Source organism: Chlamydotis macqueenii, chromosome 12 (genome assembly GCF_036417535.1).
Source record: "Chlamydotis macqueenii isolate bChlMac1 chromosome 12, bChlMac1.mat, whole genome shotgun sequence".
Classification (NCBI taxonomy): Eukaryota; Metazoa; Chordata; class Aves; order Otidiformes; family Otididae; genus Chlamydotis; species Chlamydotis macqueenii.
The window spans coordinates 22,555,857-22,582,853 of record NC_141567.1 but is presented as its reverse complement, the minus strand read 5'-3'; the positions used below and the strand labels follow the sequence as shown (position 1 = coordinate 22,582,853).

Here is a 26,997-nt window from a genome sequence, read left to right as displayed (position 1 = left end):
TCACCGTTTGGAAACAACATTGTTCCTGACTGTTAGTGCCTTAAATGGAGTTGTACTGTGACCCGTGACAATGTGATGTTTCTTGGTGTTCAGTTAAGATAAATTAGCATAGTGTGGGTGATCCTCAAGGCAAAAAGGAAGGGGACTGTTCTCTGTACTCTTCTCTGGATCTGTTTTCAGCTTGCCATTGTTTTAGGAAGGTTCTTCCCGCTCTGCGTGTTCAGTAGACCCAGTCAGGTTTTGGCTCTGTGGTCTTCCCTCTGGGAGCCATTGACAAATACACAGATCCAATGACTGAAAATATTCTTTCCAAAACACAATGGTTGTTTATTTCTGGAAACATACGTGGTCACATAATCCATCATCTTTTAAATTAGCTAGGACACCTTGGTATGGCTATTGCCTAGAGGCTTTTGTCTAAATCTTCCATCAGTGAGTCACCACAATGTGGAGTAAGTCTCTCTGGGTCGATCTGTCTCTTGCTGCCTCTGCGTCTTGCTTTCTTCCCCCACTTCCTCCTCCCTCTGTTTTTTCCCCTCTTGTTTGTCTTTAGAACTCTCGGATTAGTTTGGAGAGGCAGATAATCCAAAATAAAGTGGATTTCAGCAGTAGATTCACTGTCGTTCGCTTACACATGAGTCATGTCGATGACTGTTGCCGGATTCATAGGATCAGAGCCAAATTTAGCTTGGAAGGGACCTCAGTGTTCCTGAGTTTTAAACAATTAACATTTGTTAGCTATGGTCAGCTAAACTATAAAACTCAAAGAATTGGAAGCAACAGTCATTAAATTTAATCTTTTGGGCTGTCTGTCACCACGTCAAACTGTGAAGTTAACATTGCATTTTAGTGGAATTCCAATGTCTGAAGTTTAAAGGAGATAACTGAGCTCTTTTTGACTTGTTTTTAGGTGAGTTCTGTGGTTGACTTACATCAAAACCTCAGAACCTTAATGGTCACTGAAAAACATTGAGTTTTAGGAGATTAATTACTGTTTTATTTTGTAAAATGTCTCAGGCCTTTCCGTATGGTTTGGTAGGTTAAGCGTGCCTAGTAAGGAGTGTGTTTTTCTGTTTGTGTTTGGGGTTTTTTTTTTGTCCACCACCCCACCCCCACCCCCCGGGTCTTTCTGAATTCTTCCTGAATTTCCAAGTGTCTTGTATGCTACTATGTATGATTTTGTAGATAGTCTCAGATTTTTGATTGGCTTGATGTGTTAGCATACTTGTGCATGGAAAATCCTTCTGATACAGATTAAACCTAAATCACTTGGACACTTGGGGCATCTTACCCAGAAGAGGTGGAAATGAAAACCGTCGCAACTGTTGGTTGTTATAATTGATGGACTTCATTTATTGGAATTATTAGATTCATTTAATCCAATGAAATACCTGAAAAAATAATAAAATCTTCACTCCTCAGATTGCAGCGCTAATTAGCAGTGGTCTTTCAGCTGCCCTCTGTGACAGGTGTTGTTAGTAGATGATACTTGTTGCTTGTATCCATAGACATATCTGACTCTTTCTGATCACAGACATGCAGTGAGACTGAAGTCCAGGGAAGGGCCTGTGGCAAAATGAACAGTGGCAACATTACAAAATGCTGCAGGAGAACAGTTAGCCCCCATTAGAAAGAATATACAGAAAGAAAAACTTTGTCCTTCTTTGGGAAGATTGAAGCTTGCTTTTGTAGTAGTTGTGTAAGAGGTTAGAACAAACAAGATAGTTTTGAGCTTACAGCTATGGCACATAATCATATTCAAAACCAGTTTTGTTTCTGTGAACAGCAAAATGTCTTGAGGGACAGTCCCTTCAGGATAGGGTGTTCAGAACAGAAAATAAATTTGTCCAGTAACGCCTGTTTTCCAGACTTTTTGCCAGTTATTTGCTAAATACGCAAATTGTGCACTCTGTGTACTAGTCCGTTGGTACGTTTGCTGAGGAGCAAAGGCAGCAGAACGGAGATGTGCGCTCAGCGTGAAGTGTCTCCTCCCAGCCTGGCTGTGTCGAACTGCTCCCGTAGGTAGGGGTGGGTACCAGTCCTCCGCAGGGCCTTGGAGACCCGCCGGTGGTCCCAAGAGCGGTAACACCAGCCTGTTCAGTAGAGTCAGGTCACGTTACATGCCATGGAGTAGCTCTTCCCAAGAGGGAGAACAGCTTTGGCTGTGACTCATTAGCTCCTCTTTCTGCTTGGAGCCAGTGTCCATCTGGCTGTGACCAAGTGAGTCCCCTTTTCAGAGAGCAGCATTCAAAATTGCCGTGAGCTGCAGTTTCCTTCCTTTCTCAGAAAGAATGGATGAAATTTGCCAGTATCTATTATTCAGTCGTCTTTAAAACACAGATTTGAAAAGGGACTCTGTTAGAAATGTGTACGTATCTGCCCTCACCTTCTGTTGCTTTTGCCGTGAGGGATGAGTTCGGATGCCGGCCCGTGGTGTTTTCTCTTTGTCACTCAGTCGCTCAGGTGGGATGTACCCTTTAATAAACCACTCTCCTTTACTGGTGTCGCAGAGGGACTTTTTAAGGCTCTCAAATGCGTTCTTCTTTAAGCGGTAAACATATGCTATCAATTTGCATTATCGTATTTGTTAAATATGTTGTTAAGCCTATGGCTAGAAGCGTCCAGTAGCTTTTCAGAAACTTCTAAAGTTTTCATCTATGATTGATTACAGGACTCTTCCCAGTAGAAGTAGTGCAAAAGAAGTTTGTTAAATCAAAACTGCATGTATTTGTGGTTATTTTGTATTCATTTAGTGTGGGTGAGTTATAGGTGGGAATCAGCCCAGTGTTTCTAATCCCAAACAAAACGGCTGCTCGAGCCGATGATCCATCACTCGTTACCGAGACTCTGCAGAACTGCTGCCAAGGATGGTGGCCGGGTTAAGACCCCTTTATGTAGGTGCGCTGTACATGGAGGCTGAGAGGTGACAAGTGTAAATTCTGTAATGTGTGACAAAGAATGAAATGCCTGACACAACTAATTTTAGTTAGGAATTAAATTCAAGTACAGAAAAACCAGTTCTGTTTAAAGTGCTTGCATGTGCCTCAGTGCATTCCCCGCCATATAGCCACTGTTCTGTTTTCTGTGGCTTTGGTGGTGTGAAGGGCTTCCTCGAGCCCTTTTCAGGTAGATGCAGTTGATTTGTCTGCTGGTGTAGAAATATAACTGATGCTGCGTAATTGAATGCAATTCAACACCCCCCCCCCCCCCCCCTCCAAGGGTTTGTGAAAACAACGTGACGTAAGGGATTGTTTGAAAGAGTTCTGACAGCAGAAGGGAGATTATTCCTTTCTGTGTAAACGACCTACCCCATTCTCCATCCCTCTGTTTTGGGGGGAGTACGCAGTATTAAGTTGGGGAGGAGCATCATTAATCCTGTACATTAGGCTGTGTTGCATGATGTGTAACTGTGTAAGAACTGAGTCTCACTCCTGTTACATTTCCAGTAGTTTTATTATTTACTTTGTAAATAAAGATTTCTTTTCAGTTTCTAGGGCTCCTCTAGGCACCGCTTTCTAAATGCCTGAGATATGGATTCACTTTTATCACTGATAGTGTCCTTCCTAGTTTCTTTATTTTAAAATACAGTTGAAGTATTGTCTTAGGGAAAAAGATTTAAAAAAATCCGACAGTAACGAGTACAAGCAGAGTGCCAAATAGGAAGCTGCTTAGGAGCTTTAATTTTTTGGCCCTCTCTTCATAATTTTTTTTTTAATTCAGCAGATTTAATTTCTTTCCTTTTTTTTTTTTTTGTTTTTTGTTTTTTGTTTTATTTCAGCATAAAAATAAACCACGTGTGGTGACCTTAGCTAGGAGCCACTCCGTTTCCTCGGCAGCTGCTGCTACGCGCTGCTTGTCTGACAGCCGGGGCTAGGTCGTGGTTACCAGAGGACAGCCTTGTGGCCATAACCAAGTTGTAAATGTCACCGGGATTGTTTCTGAATGCCTATCACATGTGTATCGCCAGTTCCCAAGTAGATGAAGTCAGCCAAAGATTCATCTGGGAGCTGGGACTCCCAGAAGATCACTCTGAAAGCCGAACGGCAGCAGGAGCTGTGACACGCATCCGTAAGCAGCAGGGGTGGTGTGACAGTTCTGTAGCCCTCGGTTCCCAGCCCTTTGGTAGCACTGACAGCGTGCCTGCGAAGATGGGGAGGCCTGTTTCAGCCCCATTAGCGCGTCTTGAATGGGAGCCTGCGGTCTGAAAAAATGATAAATGTTCAGTGATTGATGATTTTAGAGTCCCAGGGCACTTGGGATGGTTTCTGGTAGCTGTGAATGATTTCCACCCTTTCCTTAATTAGGCCTGGGCTTTAGGTTTCTCTCTGCCAAGCTTAGAGAAGTGACTTAGCGGGAATTGTAAGGTAAGGTTTACAAAATGTTTTTCAAAACTTTGACTACAAAGGAGGTGCAATTTTTGAGTGCCAGGTCTGTCATGTTTTGGTACAGAATAAGTGGTTCAGCGCACATCTGATCAGTCTGAATGGCAAATACAATGGTCATACTTTTATATGGAAAAGCTGAAAGCGTTTTGAAATGTGCAAAAGAGAATTTTAAGTAATTAGGTTAATTAAATAATATGTTCATGCTAGGACTTCTGTCTGTTCTGTCTCTGTACCTTTGGCGCAAGCTTTCAGTAAGGCAGTGTTCAGCGACTGCATGAGGGTCGCTCCAGGCCTGCAAAGCTGGCTGTACCACGTGCTGGCCGCAAAAGCGCAAACCTGTATTTTAGTTTGAGTGCTTGTTTGCAAATCAGGTGACAAAGCTGTTTGTTTAATCACTGTTAGAAGTAAACCTTTTGTCAGTGAGCTATGCTGTTTAGTCATGTGATAGTGTCAAAATGCCTATTCACCTGTAATGTTAGTAGCAAGCTGCGAGGGGAAATGGAATTTCTTCTTCTCATTTGCACTCTATATTTTTTTCTTGATGTCAGTGAGTCTTCCTGACCTTTTTTTACTGTGTGGTTTTATTAATGCAAACGGAGACCTTGAGGGGGGAAAATTAAAATAGAAAATCAGTTGCAGCTTCTTCAGACTGATTTTACTCTCTCAGTGGTTAGTGATTTAACACTAAGAGGATTCAAATATCAAAATATCTCAGTATTATTCAGTTTTTAGAAATGTCCATGAGGACACAGCTTCTTAAGAAATTACGTGGTTTCTTTTGATGGGGGAGAAAGAAAAGAGGGAGAGAACGTAAAGTGTGGGTAGGGAGTAATTTCTGGGAGATAGACCTGAAAGCCAACTTTTGTGATTAATGACCAATTGTGACTCTGCACATTTAATTAGAAAAGTGTCATTACACTCAATTAGCAGGGCTGCCAAATAATCTGTTTAATACTCTGGTCTTTTTTTCTCTAGGGTTTTGCAGACAGTCCTCATTACAGTGATCACTTGAATGACAGTCGATTAGGGCCCCATGAAGGATTGTCCCCGACACCTTTCATGAACTCAAATCTGATGGGTAAGTAGGTAATTCTTTACGAGTATCCCCTCAAAGCCTCTTTGGTCAGAAAGAGACATTTTTCATTCCCTTGTCTAGACCTGACATGTCAAGCATCTGGAAGTTGCTCTGTTTCTCGTAGCAACCCTGACTTTCCTATTGAAATCTTTCTGTGTTGGGCCAATTCCTCGTAAAGGCCATTGTCCAGGACTTTTTAGAAGAAGGAACCACCTAGATTTTTTCAAGTTGATCTGGAAAGCTGGTGTGTTTTGATTTGATTTTTACATTCCTCTTGTAAATTCTAAATTATTTTAAAGCTGTATTTTCCCTAACTTTTGCTGAGAAGATATCTATAGCAATTTTCAATTTGTGCATTGAGGAAAAAAAAAAGTTTCTAACACTATTGATTCCTGAACTACCTACCAATTTACTTGAGGCTTTTCTTCAGTATAATAATGTGAGGGCTTGCCTCTTATCTTTAGTTTTCCAATTTCTTTTTGTGGTATTACAAACATTGTTGCTGCTAAGAAATAGACACACACTCCTATTTTGCTAGGCAAATGTTGTTACTGCTTCCAGGTCTGTGAGTGTCTAACACTTACCGCTTTTGAAACTGGAAAAACAAGCAAGCAAAATGTGTGTTATATTGAGGGCACAGGTATTGAAAGCTTTTTCTTTGTTACCTGCACTTCTGTGTTACCTGAAACATGTTACTGTATTGATAGCATTGCTTGAAACTCTTCTTCTCCCTATTCCAGTTTGGGGCATAAAAATGTTGATTTGAAAATATTTATTGCTTGGCAATATATGGTCTTGGGACAATTCTTTTTTTTCCTTGTATCTTAAATTTAGAGATGACTCTGTTTGTTCTAAATTTCTGCATTTGACATTGTTTCAATTCCATATTCTGCGTCTTGTAGACATGACCTATTTTGTGATCTCAGTATTGTCCTTTTAAGACATAGCCATGGTAATCTAAGTGGATTACCTAAATCCAAATCCTGGTGGTCTGCAATTTCTTTTGGAAATCTTTCTACTTTACTCAGTCTTTGTTTACTACTTTAATTTTCTCTGAAATAGAGGTAGGCAAGCACAGCTATTGCTGAAACAGAATTTCATTTAAACCTTCATATATGAACCTGAAAACAGGTAATTTTAAAATGATGGTCTCTGTAGCCTGTGTTTAGAGAGTACATGTCAACTGGTCAATGATGCTTATATCTGAAGTCAGTGAAGCTAAAAGGTAGAAGTTTGCTTTGATAAAGCAGAGTAGAGATGCCCCCCAGTACTGTTTCAAATATGTTGTCTTTTTTTTAAGATACAGGAAACTAAAAAGACAAGTTACTTCAGTTGCTTCTCCAGTGTTTTGATCGGTAGTATGTATGGAATAGCGCTAGGCTTTGTAGCTAATGCTGATTTTATTTTACAAAAATATATAGCCAAGATTGATTTTTTTTTTTTCCTTAATTTGTATTACCAAAAGCAAACTATCTGCTCATGCTTATATTTTGAGCCATCTAATTTCTAAACAATGTATGCATTTGAATATTAAATATTGAAACCTATTGGTGCGACTCCGTCATCTTAGTTTTTCAGGTTTGTTGAAGAGATGGCTAGGTTATTCCATTGGACAGAATAGAATTACATCGTTATATATAGATTTAAGAATATGCCTCCGCTGAGATTGTTTTGTAGAGAGAATCAAATAATTGCTTTGCATGTGTCAGTCACTCAAAGCAGCTGAGAACTGAAATAGTTTGTAGTGCTTTATGTCTGTCGGTTCTTACGGATTTCACTTTGTTGGGGCAATAGTACTTCATTTCCTTCTATACACAGCAAAGAATTGTAGAAAGCTTTTAGTATAGATCTCTGAGAAAGGTACACCTCAAAACTCTAGAAGTATGCTTTTAAAAGTATTCCACCTGTGGTTTTTGGCTTGTCATAATAAAAAGTTACATTCATTTAACTAATGTGACAGTAGAGGATGCAGCTTTCTGTATCGTACTTTCACATCATGAATTTTGAACATCTGGAAAGGGGAATCACAAAAGCTACACAGAAACACTGAGCAGTAGGTTGCTGTGTTGTACCACTGTCTGTGTTTATGGATTTTTTTTTTTTTCTCTTATTGAAAAGAAAAATTAGATTTCTTAACTTTTTTTAGACAAAAAAGCTACACAGTTTGTTAATATTAAATTGTGGACATGTTCCCATAAACAGAATGAATACATCCATTTTATTAGTTACTGCAGATGATATTTAATGCCTTGATTGATTATTCTGTGATCTTCAGAGGTTAAGAGGAGATGGAGGCTAAGAACGGGGAGGAGATGGAGGCTAAGAACGGGACCTTGACGAGCTTACAGGAAATATCTCACTAGGCTGGTAGGAGTGATGGAGCATCTGGGGTTCCGCACTGAAGATCTAAAACACATCCCTTCCAGCATTGTATCGTGACTGAAATACATCTCTGAAATAGTTAAAAACTATTTTTAAAACAAAAAAAAGCAACAACATATTTCAGCATGGCTGTCAACACTGAAGAGCACCATTAAAAGAAAGAATTGTGTGTCAAGGGTATGTTGTTATTTTGTGTATTATGTTCAGTCGTAAGCATATTTGCCTGAAGAGATAGCGGATTATAAAGTGCCACTGTCTTTCCTGATGGAGCTCTCAAACATTTTAATGATCTTGTACATTGCAAAAGAGAGAAATTTTGTCTAACAAGAGTTGATAATGATTCAATAATGAACAATTTACCACAGAAAGATGCATTTCCATATTCATTTAGATATTTTTTGAAGTGTTTTGCAGAGGAAGTAAAGCTATTATGTTGGATTGGTTAGTGTTCTTCACTAATGAATTCCAGAATTATCCTGTTGATTTGTTAGTGTAAAAGAAGGAGCATTGCTTGTATTTTAAGTAAAACCACTGAATCCTCTTAGCACCAGCATAGTCTGTTAGTATCCGTAGACATATGTAGGAAATCAGGCTAAGACACATTGGTGGTATTGTAGCTTCATTTAGACTTGATAATCTTTGGTTATTCAACACTTTCTGTCTTAATTACTTTCTAGAAAACGATTCATGAGGGTACAGGATCCTTTCCTCTGTAATTATGCTGCCTTTTAGTACTCTGCACTTGCAGGTAGAGGTCAGTTTTTGCTAGGATCCTTCAGGCATGCGAAGTTGTGTCTCCTGTTGTACTGTTTTCTGGACTTTATTCTACTGAGTTTTCATACTTGTGCTGACCAGGAAGAAAGGAAGCAGGTCATTCCTGAATATAGCTTAAAGGGGTTTTTGTTGGTCCTTCCTGAAAATTTGAAGTGAGTAGCTTCATTTCTTCCACGTCTGTCTGTCCACAAGAGGTAGAAAGGATAAAGGCAGAACTTTTCTGCATTGTGTGGCTGGTCTGTGCCCTACACAGTTCCACACGCTTGTACGTGATAAAAAGTCATAAAAAATGGAGTCGGTAGTGAGTGAAAAGGTGATGGCTGAATAAATGCTTGCCATGTTGAAATTGTCCCTTGAAGCAGAAAGAGAGGTCATTCTCCAAGTTTTCTTTCTGGTGTATTTCCTTGTTTTCTCATTATTTCTTTAATTAGTTGCTTTACAGTTTGTTTGGGTTAAATTTTAGAGCTCTGGGTGTTCTGGGCTAGCCACAGGGTTTAAAGATTTGTCAATCAAGGTAACTGTGGAAGTGGTCATAATTGGAAACTCTGAATATGTGGGAATGGAAGATTTCAGATCATTTGTGTCTTCCCAACCTCGCCTGTGCACCGCCTCTAGCAGACCAGCTGCAGGGTTGTAGATACCAGTTTACGCGGGTCCTGAGGGAACTGGCGGATGAAGTTGCCAAGCCACTGGCCATCATATTTGAGAAATCGTGGTGGTCTGGTGAGGTCCCCGATGACTGGAAGAGAGGAAACATAACCCCCATTTTTAAAAAGGGGAATAAGGAAGACCCACGTAACTCCAGGCCGGTCAGCCTCACCTCCGTGCCTGGCAAGGTCATGGAGCAGATTCTCCTGGAAACCATGCTAAGGCACATGGAGAGCAGGGAGGTGGTTGGTGACAGCCAACATGGCTTCACCAAGGGCAGATTGTGCTTGACCAATTTGGTGGCCTTCTATGACGGGGTGACAGCATCGGTGGACAAGGGACGAGCAACTGACATCATCTACCTGGCCTTGTGCAAAGCTTTTGACACTGTCCCGCATGACATCCTTCTCTCTAAACTAGAGAGACATGGGTTTGATGGACGGACCACTCGGTGGATAAGGAGTTGGCTGGATGGCCGCACTCAGTCAACGGCTCAATGTCCATGTGGAGACCGGTCACGAGTGGCGTCCCTCAGGGGTCCATGTTGGGCCCGGCCCTGTTCAACATCTTTGTCGGCGACACGGACAGTGGGATAGAGTGCACCCTCAGCAAGTTCACCGACGACACCAAGCTGTGTGATGCCGTCAACACGCTGGAAGGGAGGGATGCCATCGGGAGGGACCTGGACAGGCTGGAGAGGTGGGCCTGTGCCAACCTCATGAAGTTCAACCAGGCCAAGTGCAAGGTCCTGCACCTGGGTCGTGGCAATCCCAGGCACAAATCCAGGCTGGGCGGGGAATGGATTGAGAGCAGCCCTGAGGAGAAGGACTTGGGAGTGCTGGTGGACGAGAAGCTCAACATGAGCCGGCAATGTGCTCTTGCAGCCCAGAAGGCCAACTGCATCCTGGGCCGCATCAAGAGAAGCATGGCCAGCAGGTCGAGGGAGGGGATTCTCCCCCTCTACTCTGCCCTGGTGAGACCCCACCTGGAGTACTGTGTCCAGTTCTGGAGCCCCCAGCACAAGAAGGACATGGACCAGTTGGAGAGAGTCCAGAGGATGCCACGCAGATGATCAGAGGGCTGGAGCACCTCTCCTGTGAGGCCAGGCTGAGAGAGCTGGGGCTGTTCAGGCTGGAGAAGAGGAGGCTCCGGGGAGACCTGAGAGCGGCCTTCCAGTGCCTTAAGGGGGCTGCAGGAAAGATGGGGAGAGGCTGTTCAGTAGAGCCTGTTGTGATAGGACGAGGGGTAATGGTTTTAAAATAGAGGGGGGTAGATTTAGATTGGATATTAGGAAAAAATTTTTTACGATGCGGGTTATAGAACACTGGAACAGGTTGCCCAGAGAGGCGGTGGGTGCCCCATCCCTGGAAGCGTTCAAGGCCAGGCTGGATGAGGCTCTGAGCAACCTGATCTGGTTGGGGATGTCCCTGCTTATGGCAGGGGCGTTGGACTGGGTGGGCTTTGAAGGTCCCTTCCAACTCTAACCATTCTGTGATTCTATGATTTCATATTGGCTGTTGATGTTTAACTCACTGCTGGTATCTTTGTGGGGTGGTGGCTGCGCGCCTCTTCCTAACAAACTTCTGCTTCACGCTGGGTATGGCTGTGATGTTTCCTGATGGCCAGCATTAGGAGCACGGAGGGCTTGCCAAGGCGGGGACATCGAGGCACGTATCAGACAGTACCTACAGGAGTGGGAGCAGCAGCCTGTTTCAGTACTCGCAGCTAGGAACGATTCGGGTTGTTAGTCAAAATGCAGTTTCTTGTACTGAAACTGTCTGTACTGTGAGTATAAAGGGTAAGCCTGGTTCCTGTCCTGATTGGAAGGCAGAGGTGAAAGAACCAAGCGTAGCACTCCGATGGAAGCAGAGTGACGAGTTTTGGGTGTTCTGCAGCGTGGCTCCTGTTCATGTCGGTTGTACCTGGTACATTGGGTTCCTTGAGTGGTTTGTCGTGAGGCTTCACAACACCGGGCTTGGAAGTAAAGGCCAAAGTCTGTGAATTTTCAAAGGTGTTCTTTTGAGTTACTGCGAAACTAAAGGCTCGTTTTGTGGATTAATCATACAAATGAGCAATCAATATCTGGGTTGGGATGCCTTCTGATTTTAGCGTTACTGTTCACTTAATTGACTTGATTGCCTGATTGTGTGCTGGGTTTGTGAGAAGGGCTGTGTTTCTGCCAGCGCATCTTTCAAACTAGTGAAATCACCGTGTCTAATTTCTATAGTAAATCTGCTCGTTGGGTCCTAAGTTAGGCACTGCAGTTGGCTCGCATTGAGTGGTCGGTGTTTTTAAAGATGAACTTTGGGGGCGTTCTTTGAAGCAACGTGGTAAACAGCTGAAGCCTCTGTGAGCTTTCCAGTATTGATATTGGTCTTGAACAGAAAACCTTGATTTGGGAAAGGTTATTGTCAGTAAAAGGAGAGACTTTTGAACTTCAAAATACAATGGAAAGAGGGCATACATCTGAATTATTTCTCAGTTAGGAATCTAACTAATCTTCAGGAAAACTGCTGGTTTTCTTCCTCGGTAGCACTCCCGTAAAAGAATTTTGAATCGAAAGATGGAGCTTATTATCAAATGACTTTAGGATGGTGAAGGCATAGTAGGAAGCAAGCAAGGGTAAATAGTTATTAAAATGACAAACGTTAAGAGTGATGCTATTGTATTTTTTTCTGGGAATCTTGTTTTAGTTACTTTTTAGGAAAGGAGAGGGCAGATGTGAGTAGTGAGTTGGCAGAGCTTGTGTTTGTCCAAAATCATAGTTAGATTTCCTTGAATTGCCTTCTGTAGCCATTGCTAATTTAACACATGGAATAAAATAGGCATTGCAATGGAAATGATTTCCAGAGACATGAGTAACGGCCAGATTGACCCAAAATAATTTATATGCATTTACATTGCTATTAACTTGGAGAATGGTGAGGACAGAATGTTTTGAATCCTTTGGAGAATTCATTAGGAAGAAAGAGGGAAATGTTAAAAGTAGAAAATAGCAAATAGGGGCACAAGGAAGATTATGACAAGTGCTTCGGTTCATCTTATTTTACAGGAGCAGGGCAGTAAGTTGAAAGTAAATTGTAAAAGGGTAGCTAAAAAGCTTCATCTGGTACATAGTTATCTGTCAAATACTATTGCGGGCTAAGAGTTCAGAACAACTTTTCTCAGGACAGAAGAGGCAAGGTAAGCTCATCCCCAGTTACAGGACCTTACGGGTACAAGTCTCCCACTCTAACACGCGGTCCCCCACAAGCCATAGGTGGAAAAGTTCCTTGAAATGGACTTTACCGTCACTGGCACCGTACCGTTTCACAGCATGGCGTTTACATTTTATCAGATCGCTTACTGCTTTGTTACTGGAGCTAAAGGTACCAGAATGCCGACTCATCTGTGTATCATACATCGCGGCTGCTTTTCCCAGAGCATTGCCATTGCTTCACTCCAGTAACGCTTCATGTTTTGTTGCTTCAGATAGGCTTATGGTTTTTTATTTAAATCAATTTTTTTTCCAAATCATCGCATGATCATATAATGAAGCTGGCAAATGGAAGATTTACATTTAAGTTTCCTTATAAGAATGTTTGTTTTCCTTTTGGGGCCTGTTACATATTTAGAAGATTTTTAATTGTTTAGTTGACACTGTTTTTATATACTATTATAGATTGCCTAAAAGCCTGATGTGCACTTTATAGTATTTTTTTGTTTATAATGACAATTTCAAACCCAGAGTGATGTTTTAAGTTAAATTTCAATGATTTCTTCCTCTCTTCCAGATAATTGTATGTATCATTTGCTTCATATATGAATAGATATAAAATCTCCATAAATAAATTGAGGGTGTTTTGGTTTGTGGTTGTTTTGTTTTGGTATTTTCTGTGTGTTGTGGTTTTGTTTTGTGTGTGTTTGTTTTTCTTAATGCTAGCAGTGTGCCTGTTCTTTTGTTCTGGGGTATTTCCCTGTCCGGCTGTGTCTGGGGGCAGAGGCAGGCTCTCCTCAGTTGTACCTGTAAGACCTCGCCCCGCCGTGCTGGTTCCTGCCCGTCTGCGGGCTGCAGCTTTCTAGAGTTGCGGTGTTTTGTATCTGTTGGTACAGTTTCAGATTTATTCCCCCCGCCCCCCCCCTTTCCCCCCTCCAAGTATCGCATTAAATAAATTCCACTCACACCAAAGAATTGCTCTCGTCTGCTCTTCGTGTTCCTTTTGTGAAAGCTAATGGATTTCTGGGAAATTAAATTACACAGTCATTTAGTGACAGCGCTAAGTGCGGGGCACTTTTACCCTTGGGTTTTTGCTCACAAGAGTGTGCGTTAAGCTTAGTTTTCCCTTCTGTTTACAGCAATATTTCAATCAAACGGTTTCCCTAACGTTTCCTTAAATACAGTAATACCTCAAGGCTTTCTGTGAATGCGGTGGGGAGCTTGTGTCCTTTGTGAGGTTGGGCTGGAGCAGGTGTCTGCTCGTGCTCCCCTCACTCGAGCCTTCCATCCTCCTGCGAGCAGCTGTGCGGAGGGGCTGGCCGTGCTCCTCAGGTGGGGCTCAGGTGGGGCTCTGCCAGGTGGGCGCGCGGCCGCAGCTGCCCGCTCACTGCTGCTGGCGGGAGGCCTCGCGCCCAGCCCGCTCCCCGCCTTCAGTGGCTCCCGGCGCTGGGAGGCGAAGAGGAGGGCGAGCAGGTGCACGGTGCCGGGTGATCCGCTTGCCAGGCCAGTGTGCCAGAGCGCTCCAGCGGGTTATCCTTAACGAGGACAGGCAGTGTTCTGCAAGTTCAGAGGATTTTTATAATCTCCAAACCAGTGTTGGGGTCACTTCCAGACTTAGTCTGCAGTGCTGTGGTTCAAGGAGAAAATAAAAAAGATTTTCTTTCTGGCAAGTAAGAAAGCGAAGAAATCTGTTGTTGAAAGTCCGTGAAACGATATGATTTAACATTGTACTAGGAAGAGCTGCTGCTGCCTTTTCACAGGACGCTAACAGTGCCACAGGTACCTTCCCAGGACACACCGGAGTCTCTGCCGATCTGCAGCGTGTCCCACAAGCCAAACTCCCAGTTGTGGTGGCCCCTGGCCGGTAGCATTGCTTGCGCTGTGTCCTAACAGGAGAAAAAATGGGACCTAATGTTAATTGTGTTGGAGGAAGAAGTGGTGTTACCTCCTGTAAAAAGGTCTCACGCTTAAACCCAGAATTTTAATCATACGAAATACTTCTGAGTTGCCGGTCTGGGAATTTAAACATGCAGTTCTGTGGATTTTAATTTTTGAAATATTTTAGTTCTGACAAAATTTGTTCTGGAAGGCTTGGGATTTAGTTAATGCAGTCTGATACGTTTGAGTGTTGATTTATTCACAGTGTACTCTGCCTCTGAAAAGGGGAATAAATAGTAATCTGATGAGATTTTTCAGTCCCTGCGTTTCCTCTTTGTTGTAACGTGTCAGTTGAGCTGCTGTAGGGTATGTTTATCTGTTACCAGGCTCATCAGTGCATGAAATGCTGAAAGGGCATATTTCTCTCCTGTGGTTCCTGCCATCCCTGGGCACTTGTAGATGTGTTCCAGTGGATGGGATCAGCTGGGGAAGCTGGAGGATTTCAAATTTCGGTCTGTCTGAAGGCGCCAAGCTCCTTTCCAGGGAGAAGGGAGGAGGGGGCGATGCTTTCCCGTGCTGGTGATGTAACTTCCCCATGAGGCAGTTGCTCAGGGATCTACATAATAACTATTATCCTGTTCAAACAGGAGACTGCAGAAAGCTCACTGGTGATTAAAAGATAATTTTGTAATTTTTCATGCCTTGTCTTTGTTTTGCAATAAAGATGTTTGCTTATCGCCAGGTGCATAAAAATAATTTACTTTATCTCTATTTCATTCCATTAATTTTTTTCATTCTTGCGTGCATGTAGCTGTAGCCCGTCAACTGCTTGCAGTCCAGTTTTTAATAAATGCAGCAGCCTGTATCCAGTGATTAAATTCTGAACTGATCAACCAAAATGTTGTAACTAGGCTGCCTGTGCCAAAACAAGTGGCTCTTGTGATTTGGGGCATTGTAGTGTTTACATTAATATGATTTGAAGTTGTTAGTGGTTTTCTTCAGAGACTGGGTTTTAGGGAGTCAAATGTTTATTGCTGCTGGAAACCTGGCTTTGTCTAGACACACCAACACTTCAGAGGGGAATGCAAAACATGAAATTAAATGAGTGAGCCTATAACAGGTGTAATTTTATTTTTTTTAGGAGCATGAAGGTGTTGGACCTGTAATACTGTTGTTTTTCTGAGTTGCCTGGGAGGCTGCTCTGTTTTCCCAGGAGTTGTAAGCTGCTGTAGGTGTGCAATGCTTCAGCTACATAGTGCATTAATGGAACAAGTATCGTCAAAAGAAAACAAAATTTTTTAATTTGTTTTTGAAAATAATGTCTGGATGCTTTCACATCGGTCCAATACTGCACCAAAGCTTTGTTTCTGAAAAGTGAGTGACAGGTGTTCATGGAACAAATGTGCAGAAGGCCAGAGAAACTGCAGCCGGTTCCGTTAAGCGCTGGTAGTGCCTTGCTTTGTTTGTGAGGCTTTCCTGGGCGCTGGCTTCCCTGCTTTCCTGCGGGCTGGCTGCACCGTGGTTTCACACTGGTGTTCGGCCTCTGTCGCTCTTACGCGTGTATGTATATCGGGGAGGCGGCTGAAAACTCTGCAGATTATTTCTTAGCAGAAGCAGAAACCCTGGTATCCTCACGTGTGGAAGCTTCACCAGGATGGCATTTGGTGGAGGGAGGCTGCTGTGTTTGGTTGGGGGTTTTTTGGAAGATGCTGACGGGGTCCCCATCTGAAGACGAAATAGGAGAGAGAGTTGATATGTTCTATGTGATGCTGTGTTATATACAGGATTAGAGAAAATGCCGGTGCTTGGGATTACTGCTACTGGTTCCTTTAGAGAAAAGCAGTAGCCTTAAGTTCAGTGATGACATAAAAAAGGTTCAGCGAAATGGGAACGGGGAAGAAACACAGCGATTGCTATTTCAGTAAGCTGAGACTGATTTTACAGTTTGTCCTAAACTGCTGAGGTCTGGCCATGAGCCTTAAAGGTACTTGGGAACCAAGCGCACTAAAATACGCCATGTGTAAATGTAAAATGTGTAAATTCAGACTGGGATTGTACAGATCATGTGCAAAGCCAGTACTACCGTCACAATAACTGTAACAAAATGTGAGTTTACTTCCCAGTGTCAAATCAGCCTGGCATTTTAGGCACAAATGCAATACAAACAAGGCATCTTGCCATTCTTTCTTTTATACAACGGGACACAGAAAGCAGAAGTCTTGAGAGATTTTGTTTCCGTGTAGATGCCTTGCATTATTATACAGCTTCAAGTTCGACAGATACTGAAATGGGTGCAGATAAGCAAGATCAGAAACTGAACTCTTGCATGTTTTCTGGGGTCCGTCTTACTTTGTCCTCTGAGAAATGTCATCCTTTCCACTGAGCTGAATTATGCCTTTTTTCTCAGTGGTAGGTGAGGTGATATTTTTTTCAGCAGCTCTGTGCTGTTGCAAAAGATCTGCTAGTAATACTTCACCATCACTGAAACAATTTTTCTTTACCTCTTCTGGCATTGGTATTTTTATGCTCAAGATCAATGTCACTAACATTACTAGTGTCTGAAATATTACTTTATAAATAACAAAGCTGAGAAATCCGCGCGCCAGTTTCTCTCAGACATCTGACCCCGGGCACTTTGGCCGGGCTCTGGGCGCACAGTGGGCAGTCGCTCCTGCACGCAGTGCCCGGGTTGCCTCGCACTGCTGCGCTGTGCTTCCAGCACCCTGGGAATTCGGGAGTTATTTTGTTTTGTTTGATTACTGACAGCGATGGGAGGAGGAGTGATGATTGGCTTGTCTTTCTGGTGCTTGGCTGCATTTCCTTTAATTTTTTTGTTTGCTGCTTTTATTCATCAATGACAATTTATAAACAGTGCGCGTTTCACAATGCTTTCAGCCTTGAGTGCCAAACAACTGTATGAATTTGTTCCTTTGTTTGACAGCTCTCTGGCACTGAGCCACGTGAATATTTTTGTCTGGTTTATGTGTATATTCTTTATTTTATTTATATTTTTGCTATTATATTAGAAATGTATCTTCCTAGAATAGAGATTCAAAAGGTACGTGGTAAAAAAACCCCAAGAACTTTGTAAAGCCGTTAAAAGAACTGGGTATAAGCGTGTTCCTTCAGGATTTTGGAGCAGGGGGTAAAGGGAGAGGGGCCGGCAGAGAAACACCGCTGGCGTTCGTTGGTTCGGTGGCACAGTTACGGACTACGGAAAGGAAGATGCTTTGCAGGCAGAAAGGCAAAGCCCGTATGTTTCTTGGGTTGGTCACCATTTAATGTAGGATAGTTTGCCTATGTGCGCACGAGTGCACTTTCAGCAATGTGTGCAGAACAGAGTAAAGGGTAAAGAAGAATTTTTTAAATAGAGAGGATTTTTTTTTTCTGTGTTGGTTTATCTCATTTTACCTACATAGCAGACAATTTGGAGCACGTTGACGTTTGGAGATACTGACTTTTAACAGGCTCGTTAGCGCTGGGTTGACATTCTGAACATGAGGGAGGGAAGCTTCCCTGGTGATCGTATTCCTCTGGGTTTCTGCGTTGTGAGCCTTCCCCTCCTCCCCCAGCACAGACACAGCTTGGTCTCATGATAGAGACATAGTGCAAATGCCAGGAAACCCATGTGAAATAAAACACCAAACTGAAAGGCAGTGATTCAGCTGGAGAATATGCTGTCCAGGCCCCAGTAATTTTTGTCTTTTAACCTGTGCTCCAAAGCATCATTACTCCCTTGATAATCAATTTTAGCACTGCTGTTGAACCGAAAGCCGTGGTGTTAAAGTTGCCACTGCCCTGCTATCCAGTCTCTCCTGTTCTCTTGATGGTACTTTTATGTTGCTTTCTTGTTTCTTAATGCAACAGTCCTGTGTCATCCGGCCAATTTATTTCCTTTAAAAAATGCCACATCATCAGAGGTATTTTACATTATTTTACATTATTTTCATAATGTAAACTTTAATTTACACTAAACCCTCAACAGAGTCATCTGCCCTCAATTCTGTGGAGCATAATTTGACTGTAGTTTACTGGCGGTTAAACCTGTGGTTCTGTCCCCTGGATGCACCAATCTGCATCGGCACGCTCTTCCACCTGAGCACTTCCGTCAGGCGTGCGCTCAGCCGCACCTTGGGATTTCTGCTGTCTTCACCTCGCTTGTCGGTCTTCCATGCTCTGAATGTTTTGAGAGGCTGGTTTTTTTTCGTGTTTGGTTTCCTTCATCTTACATGTGAAAATGAAGTTTGAAATCTGATTATGCTCATTGTTACTTACAGTGTGGTACTTACTTGGCTCTGACACCTGGCTGCTGGAATTTGGAGGATATCATTCTTCACATTTGCTCTGGGTTTTTTCCTCTCTGTGCATCCTCTCAGTGCTGTCGGTGGGATACCATGGTGGAGGAATCTTTCTTCTATTCCAGTGTGGGTCTTTTTGCTTGTTTGTGAGACTTTTGTACCTTCAAACCCAGAGGTCTATAAGCACAGCTTCTGAACAGGGGTGCTGGCTAGTACCTGAGGTGTCCTCCTTCACAGGACAGATTACTGCGCGCTGGGTTTGGAAGATGAAAACGTTTGTTCTTGGATTGCAATGGAGGTGTAGCAGTGCGTTCTCTGATCCTCTGTTGAAGGAGCTGGAAGTTGTCGTGAGTGGGCAAGAGGATAATAAAAGCCAGTGTAGGAAAATATGTTTTAAAGTGGAAAAATAATCATTTCTTGATGGCCGACTTCTAAACAAACCTGCAAGGCTATGGCTTTGCTACACTGGAGGAAGGAATATGAGCCAGATGTTAAAACATCCTTCAGTTTGACTCTGAAAGAATGAGTTTGAATGCAAAATTAGTAAAAATTTGCTTATTTCTACGTTAGGTCAAGAACATCCATTCAGACGAGCTGAAAGGAAATGGTGTCGTTTTCTGCTGCAAAAAGCAAATTCACACACACATTTTAAATGTCCAGTATTCTGTTATTTAAAACATGTCCTTTTAGTGAAGCTTCTGAGATCTGTGTAGACGCTTTTCAGAATGCTCGATTCCTTCCAGCATGTACCATGCTGCTCAAGGCAAGAATCTTTAGATGTCACACTCATCTTGCCACACATGATGAATCACTTTGCCTCAGTATTTTCTCCCTGCAGAGCCTCTGGGGTGGCTGTCTCCCGAAGGATGTTCTGTTTGACTTGCCATCTGAGCTTGCTCTGCTGTGACCAGCTCGGAAAGTACTAAACCCACACTTTTTCACCTTTTATTTCTGCTTGTAAATAAGGGGTCACACTGTACAAATACATATGCGGAGGACATTGCTGATGGAAGTCAGAAATAAGGCACAAAAATAACTAGCAGGGCTTTAAAAAGACAATATTACTTTAAACTTCTTTTGTTTGTAGGTTTTTAAAAATTTTATTTATGAGAATCACGTCAAGTGATTGTAACAGCAGGATACTGTCTTTGGGTACGTTCTTGGGTTGTACTGGGCTGCAAGACAGCATTGGTGGCAGCTGGTAAATACAACCTGAAGTTCCAAGATACTGAGTAGATACCTGGCCAGCTGTCTCCTTCAGGGGCCCGTACGCTTGCTGTGGGGGCCTGGGGGGCCACCCCACAAGGAACACTTTAAAAATGTATCTTAGTGTTTTTAGGATTTAATGCAATTCATACTTAAATAGTTCGAAATCTGTAGCGGGTAGACTTGAATTCGTACCCCGTTGTTCAGTTTTTGGATTCAGTGGTCTAAACTGGTAAGAACTGACTGTTTTGTTGTGGCAAGATGCAGCTTTCCCTTGTTTGCAAGTTTATAGGAGTGGCATGTCAGCAGGAAGACATAGGAGGTGACAAACCACAGCAAGTAGATTTTATTTTGAGCTTTATTCTTGTTTTGGTTTTGTGGGGTTTTTTTTGTTTGTTTGTTTGTTTTTTTGTTTTGTTGTTGTTGTTTTTTTCTTCTCTTTTTATCTTCTTGCCCTTCCTGCCTTTTTGCTTTTGACTCTTTTTGGCAGTCAGTGTGCCGTGTTCTCCCCTTCCCGCGTGATCGGGGAGGCCGCAGCTCCCGTCATCGCCGTTCAAGGTCTGTGGTCGGGAGGAGGTGACCCTTTCCCTCGCCCCTCCATCTCCCCCTGAGAAGATCACCTGGCCTTCCCCAGTGGGCTTCTGAGCGAGTTAACCAGGGGCGGAGATGTAACCGCGAGTCACTGGACAGCCGTATTTCAGCTGTTGTGTTTGTACACAGCACCGCCTTTTCTGACTTCGCTGCCTTTCTCCTTTCTGGCTTGTTGACCTCTTTCAAAGATTTGCTTATGAGAGCTGCTCGTCTGTTTTGTGTTTTGGAAGACTAAATAAAAAATTTTCCAGACTTCCCTTTTTTTACTCAAGGGTATTGATTTTTTTTTTTTCTTTTTTAGAGTAACTATCCGTCTTGCAGAAAATATTTTCATTATGAAGAACAGCGTTTAAATATAACATAGCTCTAAGTAATGTAGGCATTCTCTCAGTCGTAACTTAAAAATCCTTTTTGTTGAGAATCTAAAAGATAGAAACTCCTTAAAAACCAACTCATTAAATACTGTAAAACAAGAAACCAAAACATTCCTCATACCTTTTTAAAAAATAAATGAAAACAAACCTTTGGCCTCAATGTAATTCCAGCTGTTCTTTGCAATGAGACTTTTACTGATAGAAGATACGTTCTTGGCCTTTTTCCTGAAATTTTTTTTTTTTTAATTTTTTTTTTAGTTTTTTTTACACCTGCAACTTTGACAGCTACTGGAAGTTCTTAAATATATGGAGCCTGTGTCACACTGAAAAAATTGTATTGGAATGAAAATTTTATCTAATATCTGAAAGTATAGCTTGATTAGCATGCAAATGCTAATTTTGAAGTCAAAGCCAGTTATGCCTGCCCAAGGTTTAATATTCCTTTTTTTATAATGAATCCAGCTGTGAAGCCTGAATGGAAATCAGACAGCTTGATGCTAACAGCTGATCCAAAGGAATCCAGTTAGGCAAAACACAAAGTGAATGGTTTCTGCTGGCCCTGGAGAAAGCTGCCTAACGCCCGTGTAGGTGATGAGCGAAAAGGCAGGGGTGAAGGGGCAGCTCGTGTCTGAACTTCAGCGCGTTCGATGTAGCCGAGTTTGTAGGTCTACAGGGAGTAGGTAAAGAAAAATCTTGGTAGTGTTACAGATTTTCTTGGGTTTGAATGCCTAAGAGAATTGTGTTTACTAAGGGAAGCATATAACTAATTTTAGCTGTGTTTTCAGTTTGCTGTTTTATTTGCTGAACAAATTTTGTAAAGCTTTTTTTTAATATCCAGCAAATGTGCATCTCTTGCTTGTTAGTTTGCATTGACTGCATCTTGCTCAACCATTCTTCCTCCAGAAATCACAAAACCCCTTCAGTCTTAGCTATCAACTGTTGTAAGTTCCAACACATTTTCACCTGTTTATTGTAAATGCTGATTTTGCTACCTTTGTGATGCTGTGAGTACTTCTTGCAGAAATCCATTTCAGGTTAGCCTTGTCACTGGTTACCGTTGCGCTGCCGAGATGAGTTATTTTTTTGTAACTGTTTTGTTGATTAACTTCTAGCTCCCTCTTCCCAAACAGCGGTGCTTGTCTAATTATTAGTGAAAGGATAGATCAAAGCTGCTACTTACAAAATAAATTTTGCTCATTTATACGCTATATATTTGTGGATTATATATAATGTTTTATTGATAACTTTGCTTCTGTATGTTTCAGGGGTAAGAATTGTCGTATAAGCAAATAATCACTGGAGTCCTGTGCTATAGGAAGTTGTATATTGGTTTCTTTACGGATTAAAATTCGTGTTACTGTTGTCATGACTCCTTCATTGGTTTGAACAAACTGATTAAAACCTGTTACCATTCTCTTGATGTCCTTATGGCCTATATAATATGTAACAGTTGCATCCCTGATACCTGTGCCGTGCACTTTAAAAATGTTTTTTCGGAAGTTCACTAGAATTTCTCTCTGGTGCGTTTCATGCTGTCTCTGTAGGGCTCCCCTTGCTCACAGGCAGTACCGCCTTTTGCCATCTTGGCATACCCTTTCTTCCGAAGTTTCTCTTACAAATCTTCCTTTTGCGATCTAGTTTCCACACAGTTAGCTGAACCCTCACTTTGTGTCTTAGTTTTTGAGGTGTAATTATGCCACAAGCGAGGGAAAGGAGTGGGCTTTTACACTTCAGTCGGTAAGACAGGCCTGGTTTTGTGGGAGGACCAGGAGAGGTTTCATGTCTGGGGCGTGCCTCTGGCCAGGGCCGCGTGGCCTTGGCTTCACTCATGTATTTTAGCGCAGGGAGGGCAGGTGAGGTTGCACAGACTGGTCTGGACACGTGTGCCAACTGTCCCCTTTTCCTCCCTCTTGCTTAACGTTTCCGTGTTTCCAGGTGAGGGTGAGCTTTACTGAGGGTTTTTCTTTTTGGATGAGATTGTTTGTCAGACTCCTCCCAGCCCTCTCTGTTGTGACTGTCACCAGCTGTTCGGTTTTTGCCTCTTAAGAGATGTCAAGGCTGTAGCGTGGCCATCAGCTCGCCCTGTGTTGCATGTGAAATGTGACTAATATTAGTACTTAATTCATTAGATGACATTTTTCATTTCTTTTCAAGAGTGTTCAAACTAAAAGAAGCTGAATTGAGTCTAAAACTCCAATCTTATTAAAGAAAATATTCTAATCTTAACACGGTAGGTTCCCCAGATATTACAGTAATTAGCATTCTGTAACTGCCCAGAATAGAACTGGTCGTCAGGCCCTTAATTTAATGATTTATTGATTAATGATTTCTGTATTCTAATGAGGGAGACCGCTTCCTGATCTGCTCCTGGTCAACATAATTCTGCAAAAGGATGTGAATATTCCTTTGATATTACTCACGGTTGTTCTTTAACCCTTCTGTGCTCCACTGTCTAACAGCACCAAGTCTGCCACCTTTTTATTGTGTGGAGTTTTTGGATTACGGAACTTGGATTTGGCCCTGTGAAAAGGTGAATGCTACCAAGACTCTGAATTGAGAGCAAAATGCAAATGCTTTTGTGCATTTTTCTGAGATCTTGGAGAAAGGCAGGAAGGCAAGAAAAGGAGATAAAAGGGCCTGCAGCAGTACACATCACCAAGTGATCTGAATTTTAACTATAAATAAAAAAAGTGCTTTCTACTTCTGACATGATTTGTTTTCCCTCCCTATATTAATTAATTATGCTGTAATGCCTTTCTGTAGGCTCCCGGATGCGGAAGGAGGCATTGCCGTTGACCTAAAGCAACGTGTAGTGCTATCGAGTGCAGCCTCACGACTGTGTTCTTACCGTGCTTGCTAAACTTATTTCTCCAAGTGGTTTTCAGTGATTTATGCCCAAAAGTAAAGCTAAGATGGCTCAGTAGATGCTAGACTTGCCTGATTTAACTGCATAATTCAGAGGTGTCTGCTCTTCACATCATCGATTTAAGAAAGACCAAAGTCAACCTAAGCTCTTTGCTTTGATGTCCAATGATGGAGCCCTGCCCGCCTGGGCACTTACAGCACTCAAACGTGGAAAGTGCGTATTAAAGCTTTGTTTAGTCTTTTACATTTCAGTTGCAAGTAATTTGACTTTTAGCCTCCAGGCGTAGTGTAACTTCAAGAGAAGATGCGCTCCTTGTCACACTTGTTTCCTGAGTGCCTTTAAAAGAGTGCAGATACGTAACAGTGCAGTTTGATAAGCTCTGGCCAAAATGTCGCTGTAGCCTTATGTCAGTAATGTTTATTAGACTCCTAAGGCAGCAGTAACACAAACATAAATTAACATTTGTAATTGCCCTTTTTTGCAAGCTGTAGCCAAAAGCAGCTAGTGCTGTGACTCAGGTCTTGGCATGGCGTGATCACATCCCGTTGCATAACTTTTTATTGGCTCGTTTTAAAACTAATCAGTGATCCTCGCTTTAAAAGAAATAAAATTGTTTCTTTGACTGAGAGCATTGGCAAGCACGTAGGTAATTTTTTTTTTATAGTTTGAAGTTTGTTTTTTTTTTTTGTTAATGATGGTCCTCTTTGTTTCAGAATCTTGCCTAACGTATCGGCGAGTACAGGAGCACATCCTTCCATTGATTTCCATCCCGCTTTGTCCTTTATCTCCCCTGGCTTGCTATTGTTCAAGGCTTGCTTTGTGGAAGGTGTGAGCGTTGTGCGCAATTTATTTTGGCCAAATGAATAATGTTGCCATTGATCTGGGTCTGAGCCGCCCGGCCTTCCTCGGGCAGAAGTTCTTTGCTTCAGGTTGTTTCCTTCTCGTGGGCTCGGCTCAGATTGCGGCGCGGAGCCCGCGGTTCAGCTCTGCGCAGCACTCTATTAATATGCACAACATGACGGGTTTCGGGGGAAGGTTATTAGAATGCTGGTTTGTATCCTCCAGTGAATGAAATGATGTGTGATTATGAAGTCATCAGGCATGGACCAGTAAGGCTCGAGAGAGCCTCCCCGCCAGGTCCTGGGGGTGCCATTGATTGGTGACCATGTGTTTGTGCCCGATAGACTGTGAAATGGTGTGTTGCTACACGGCTGTGCTGCACCTGCGCCCCGCCGAGGTGATTGATTGGTTTGGTCATGTGGAATGTTCCCATCTGCTCTGCAGTAATGTGGGGGGTTTGGTGGGTAGTGTGGGTTTTTTGTTTGTTTGTTTTGTTTTTTTTTTTTTTTTTTTTCTTCTTCTTCCCTTCCTTCCTCTTCTCTCCCATTTCCCCTTCATCTGCAGATCGCAAGCGCTGGGCTGTCAGAGCAGGCGGTTGCAAAAGGCAGCGCGAGTCTTTGCCTTGGGAACAAAGTGGGGCTGGCGCGGGTGCGGCAGGCGCTGTTCTCATTTCTGCTGAGAGCCCAGCAGTCTGTGGTGTGCTCCTGAGCGGCGTTGGGACATCTGTAATTAAGAAAACCCAAACCTGGGAGAGGGACGGGACATGTCAACCAAACCCCATGTGCCACTCTGCAGGTTTCTCGCTATTGTTACAAAGCGCTCCGCTATTGTAATTAGATTACCCAAGGAGCGGTGCAGTGCAAGATCTTATTTAACCTCAGAAAAGTAATAGTTTATTTATTGAAAACTACTGATGTTGCACTTTAAATGCCAAGAAATTATTTTAGTTCCTTGAAAAAAAAATTCTATAGTTACATTGGGCGGTCTTGTTTGATATTTCTTAATCTCACTCCTTTTTCATAATTGATCTATTCATTCCACTTAATGACTAATTACATATCAGAGCACATCATCAGCAGCATTCATCATTGTAGAATGTAATAATCAATGACATTTCAACAAAGGAAAAAATAAATATGCAAATAAGGACTCATTAACATTTGCATGAGCTGTTTGAATAATCACGTTGCTGACAAGGCTGTAATTAACAGAAATTGATGCTGAGTTCAGGATTTGATAGTGTGTTTTCTCAGCGTTTTATTGTTGTCACTGCGGGGGCTGGAATGAAGTTCTGCTCCGCTTGCCCCTCGGCTCGGGCTGGGTGTGACGGGCTGTGCCAGGTAGCGCGGGCTGCGGGGAGCCCTCCGCTCAGCCCTGCCATTTCACTTCCTTACCGCACTGGTGAGGAAGGACTCGCACAGGTGAAGGCAAACCTCTCCAAAGCCAGGAAAACTCAAAGTGAATCCATTTGGGTGGTTTTTTGTTTGGGTATTTTTTTTTTTTTTTTTCCTTACTTGAGAATCTTTTACATGAGTCAGGCACTGTGAAACTGTAGGACTTCTTACTTGCATTGAAAACGAGGTATTAATGTAAAGGGTTTTGGTGGTTTTGGGTTGGGGGGGGTGTTGTTTGTTTCTTGTTAATCTGGCACAGTGTATCAGTGTCAGGAGGCCTGAGCTTTATTGTAATTGAAAATCACTTGCTAAGGAAAACGTTGTGTAATTATGAAATGTACAGTCTGTCTCCCCTCTCCCTTTTTATTATTGCAACTTTACTCCTCCCTCCTCTTTTTTTTTTTTTTTTTCTTTCCCTCCTTCTTCTTCTTCTCTCTCTCCTTCCCCTAAAGCTTCCTCTTTTTGTCATGGATATCAACCGAAATGCACAAAACACAATAAAGCTGTTGATGTCAGTTTTTTTGGATGACTGTAAGTGCTGATTATAACAAGTTTAAGGAATTTCCTTTGTTGAGTGTGTACCCACACCATATGGCTCAGCACGGCACATTAACTTGACAGGGATAATGGATTGTGGTATATGGAGACAATTTTGCCTGCAGCTTCAGTATAACTCATTCTGGTTGGGGATCACAAGTTTATAATATAGGATGCAGCAAACATCCAGATGGATTTACTTTACATAAAAGAGTTGCGTTTCTTTTTATTTCCTGCCTGTAATTGGGGGGGGGGGGGGGGGGGGGGGGGAGGGGAGACTTTTAAAAAAAGAATTAAAAAGTGGTAAACAAAGAATGGCCTTATTCAGGGAAGAAAAATCTCAGTGAAGCTGTGTGGAGCTGTGGGGCTGGACTGTTTTGGATCCATGGAAACACAGGTGGAGTGTTGTTGCTTACACAAGATTTTTCAAATAATGTCTCGAGTTGCTTCACTTTTCAAAACATTTCAGTATAGCTCCAGTTCTAGAAACACATAATGTTGTAGGGTACAGTCAAAAAAGCTATTTGAAACAAATCTCTGATTTTTACTTAAT

General features: G+C 42.4%; 1 protein-coding gene across 7 annotated transcripts in view; it reads left to right on the top strand.

Annotated features, from left to right (window-relative positions):
• TCF12 (transcription factor 12) overlaps positions 1-26,997 on the top strand; it is a 172,966-nt gene that overhangs the window by 55,298 nt on the left and 90,671 nt on the right. For all 7 annotated transcript variants that reach the window (XM_086757016.1, XM_086757015.1, XM_086757020.1 and 4 more), the window contains one exon: positions 5,361-5,463. In XM_086757016.1, the coding sequence (XP_086613142.1) occupies positions 5,361-5,463 (103 nt within the window). The remainder of the gene's footprint in view (positions 1-5,360; positions 5,464-26,997) is intronic.